This window comes from Medicago sativa, chromosome 1 (genome assembly GCF_051527215.1).
Source record: "Medicago sativa cultivar Bolivia chromosome 1, Bolivia_mono, whole genome shotgun sequence".
Taxonomy (NCBI): Eukaryota; Viridiplantae; Streptophyta; class Magnoliopsida; order Fabales; family Fabaceae; genus Medicago; species Medicago sativa.
In genome coordinates, this window is record NC_140749.1 from 10,942,431 (window position 1) to 10,946,749 (window position 4,319).

General features: G+C 31.3%; 1 protein-coding gene across 1 annotated transcript; it reads left to right on the top strand.

The window, feature by feature from the left end:
- Positions 1 to 831: 831 nt before the first annotated feature.
- On the top strand, positions 832 to 4,006 carry LOC146952593 (putative indole-3-pyruvate monooxygenase YUCCA4). Its single transcript, XM_085703564.1, has 4 exons — positions 832 to 1,738; positions 2,520 to 2,768; positions 2,873 to 2,995; positions 3,512 to 4,006. The coding sequence occupies exons 1-4, from the start codon at positions 1,109 to 1,111 to the stop codon at positions 3,728 to 3,730; spliced, it is 1,221 nt and encodes a 406-aa protein (XP_085559690.1). The 5' UTR covers positions 832 to 1,108; the 3' UTR covers positions 3,731 to 4,006.
- Positions 4,007 to 4,319: the final 313 nt, after the last annotated feature.

The following is a 4,319-nucleotide window of genomic DNA, read 5'->3' on the forward strand; positions in this document are numbered from 1 at the left end:
AATGATGTATTTGATCAATAATATAGACCAAATATATCATTTATTGAATGAATCTAAAAAGTTGATTTTTACTGATAATAGTGGCCGGACGGAGTAAGTCGCTATTATTTTGAAAAGATAAATGCTAAAGAATGCCTTTGGGATATTGGTTAAGAGAATTAAAATAGTAGAAAACATGTATCGGGAAATGGTAAAAGTTGTGAATTCAACTTTTAAGAGGTAAAAAATTGTTGATTTCAATATCAACCTATTATTTTTAGGGCACTTATTAGCGTAACCTTTTGAAAATGAGAGAGTAAGGTTTTAAATACGGGTCCGTTACTGCGAAAGCGACCGCGACAAAAAGGTATAGGTGACCACCGATACCGTTTTTACTTGTTTTCAGGGTGAGATGAAAAATCACACCGAAACGTCCGTTATGATTGTGACAAACAACCGATACAACCGTAAAACTCCGTTACGAATGCGACACACCATTACTGAAACGAAAAACACAACACCGTTCATAAGGAAAAATAGATAATGAGAGATTGTGATGAGTCAACAGTATCTCATATTCCTTTCATCGTCTATTTTCATGTTGTATAGTATTGTAATGTTGTAATTATTATATTTATTTTAACCATCTTATAATATATAAAATAATAGTTCAATTTAAGTTATTATACACTATATGATATAATAAATAATAGCCGAAATCACGACAACCTTAACACGACCTCGACCAAGGCCGCAACCGTTATTTAAAACCTTAAGCACAATAGTACACATATACACATCATATACACATCATCATCATCATAAATACACAATAACACATCTCTATAAATGTTCACCATTTCTTCTCACTCACCCCGTCTTCTGTTTAAGAAAGAAATTGCCTTGAGAGAAACAGAATCAAATCCTTTCCTTAACCTTCACGCCTTCATTTAAAAGGTTCAACCTTTTAACCAATCTCTGAACTCTTTCTTTGACCCTTTTTTCACTTCACCTTTAAACTCCTTCGTAACTCTTTAAATTCCCACTTTATCATCATTCACACACATAACACTATAAAAGTGAAAGAAAAAAAACACTAGTACACTACACTAAACTCAAGTTTTCTTACATGGATCCTTTCAAAGAAAAAGCAAAGTGTGTATGGATTCATGGACCTATCATAGTAGGTGCTGGTCCTTCAGGTATAGCAGTAGCTGCTTGTTTATCAGAACAAGGAGTACCAAGTCTCATTCTTGAGAGAAGTGATTGCATAGCTTCACTATGGCAAAATAGAACCTATGACCGTTTAAAACTTCATTTACCTAAACATTTTTGTGAACTACCTATGATGAGTTTTCCTCAAACATTTCCTAAGTATCCTACAAAACATCAGTTCATTTCCTACATGGAATCCTATGCTGATCACTTTGATATTCATCCTAGGTTTAATCAAACTGTTCTTAGTGCTGAGTTTGATTCAAGTTCTCAAATTTGGATGGTTAGAACTAAAGAAGCTGATTTTCAGTATTTTTCACCTTGGCTTATTGTTGCTACTGGTGAAAATGCTGAACCTGTTTTTCCAACAATTCATGGTATGGAACATTTTCAAGGTCCTGTTGCTCATACAAGTGATTATAAATCTGGTTCTGAGTACAAAAATAAAAAGGTTTTGGTCATTGGATGTGGGAATTCTGGAATGGAAGTTAGTTTGGATCTTTGTAGACACAATGCTATGCCTCATTTGGTTGCACGAAACTCAGTAAGTTCCCTTTTTTCTTTCGAATTTCAATTGCGTCACAATCTTTGATATTATAAAAAAAAAATGCGGTTTAATGTGGCCGAGATGCATCTTTAATCGATGTGACATGCACAAATCTTTTGAGTTAAAATATCAAAAAATTTAATACATGTTTCGATTCATGGTGAGTTTGATAAGATTAGACCTATGACCGCAATTTTGTCAAAAACCATCATTTTTTTGTCGTGATTTTGCTAAATTCACCGTCATTTCAAAGTTCTAGCTAAGTTTGTACTTCCTCCGTTCCTTTTTAATGGTCACTTTTGGGTTTTTTTACACAAACTAAGACAGCAATTACATTTTACTACTTTTGATACAACAATTTATCTTTCTTCTATAATAACCTTCATCATTTAATATTTCTTTTCATATATTTCTCTCTGCAATAAATAATCAAGGGTAATAAAGGCAAAACAACATTTAATGTTGTATTGAATTTTGAAAGTGACAGTTAATTAGAAACAAAAAAATTCTGCAAAATGACAATTAAAAAGGAACAGAGGGAGTAGTACAATTTTATGTTGTGAAACTTTTTTTATATTATATTAATACTTTTAATAAGGTCACTCATAAAGGTAATTGTTTAATATGTAATCATAGATCATGATAGATATATAATTGTTTAGTACTTAAAATGAGGTCATGTATATGTTATTTTTTCCCATTTGGGTAATTTTAATAATCAAACTTGTGAGTTTGTTCTTTTTGGCTAACTTTGGTGCAATATTTTATATGATTTAAGGTACATATTCTTCCAAGAGATATGTTTGGTTTCTCAACATATGGAATAGCTATGGGATTATATAAATGGCTTCCATTAAAATTAGTAGACAAATTTCTCTTGTTATTTTCAAGCTTCTTCTTGGGAAACACCAATCACTATGGTATCAAGAGGCCTAAAACTGGTCCAATAGAACTCAAACTTGCAACAGGAAAAACTCCTGTACTTGATGTTGGTCAAATAGCACAAATTAAATCCGGTAACATTAAGGTATGTTACTATTTTTTATATTAATAAATTTATTAGGTTTGAATTTAAATTTGATATGTATATTTTTTTAGGCTAGGATTAATTGGGATTGATTAATATTGTAGGTGATGGAAGGTGTGAAAGAGATAACAAGAAATGGTGCAAAATTTTTGGATGGACAAGAAAAGGAATTTGATGCAATAATCTTAGCAACAGGGTACAAGAGCAATGTGCCTACTTGGCTCAAGGTTAAAAATTGATCTGTTATGTTACGTTTTTAGCTTTATCTTATTATTGAAACACTTATGACCTATCACTATCTAGGCTTGGGACACATGCAGGGAGCAGAAACATACAAATGTCTTCTTTTCTTCATGCAAAACGATCAAAGAATAAAATCAGTTTCTTGGTTCTCTACCACTTTTTTTAATATTTAAATAATTTTTTCACTCATTAAAATATTATATATAAAAAATAAAAAAACATGTGTTCAGCTTCTTTTTTTTTTTTTTTTTCATTTTAATATATAATAACTCTGCATTCATTTCATTGTGACGTTCTATGATGTGTAATAATCTGATGAAATATCTATCTTGCAAGCAACTTGTGAAAGACCCTTTTAAAAAGTACTATTCTTTTTGTCATAAAACAGTACTAAACTTTTGGTCAATTCTTTTTGCATCAAACTAATTATTTAATTCAACTTTTGTTTTTCTCTTCTTTTACATGGCTTATTTTAAATATTTTTTTTTTTATTGATTCAGGGTAATGATTTTTTCACTAAAGATGGAATGCCAAAAACACCCTTTCCTCATGGTTGGAAAGGTGAGCAAGGATTGTATACAGTGGGTTTCACAAGAAGAGGTCTACATGGAACATACTTTGATGCCATCAAAATAGCTGAAGATATTACTAATCAATGGAAAGCATTAAAGAACAAGAGTTGTTGTGATTCACATATCATACTACTCAATAATTCATAAACCTATGATACCACCTCTTAGTGTTAGTAATAAGGTGTACCAAGTTTTTTAATTTGTCAAGATATGAGAGAAGAATATAGAGTTGGGGTCATTTGGGAATTGTATTAGCTAGTTTTTTTTTTATTGTTTTTTATTTTGTTCACTTTATTTTTCTTGGTTTTCTGTGTATGTACAATTTTGTATTTAGGAGCATACACTTTTTTAACTACTCAAGTGTTAGCTTTTTGTACAAAACAGTTTCATAAATGGAATGGCACTTCAGTTCTTAAACAAAAAGTATAGGATACTACTCAAAAAGTAAAATTAAAATAAACAAACAAATAAAGTGAAAACTGAAAAGCAAGATGTGGGAGTTTACGTAGTACTAGTACAGGATTGGATTCCATGCTGTAAATATAGTTACAGCAGGGTGCTGTAACAGCACATGGCCGTCCGATCTGAATTGTGTGGTTAAGATGATTTGGAATGATTTGACAACTGAGTTAATTTAGAGTGCATGATTTATTATCAACGGCTGAGATGCAAAACAGCGGTAAACAGCGTGCTTTTTTACAGCAGGGAATCTCATCCCTACTAGTACATACTACCT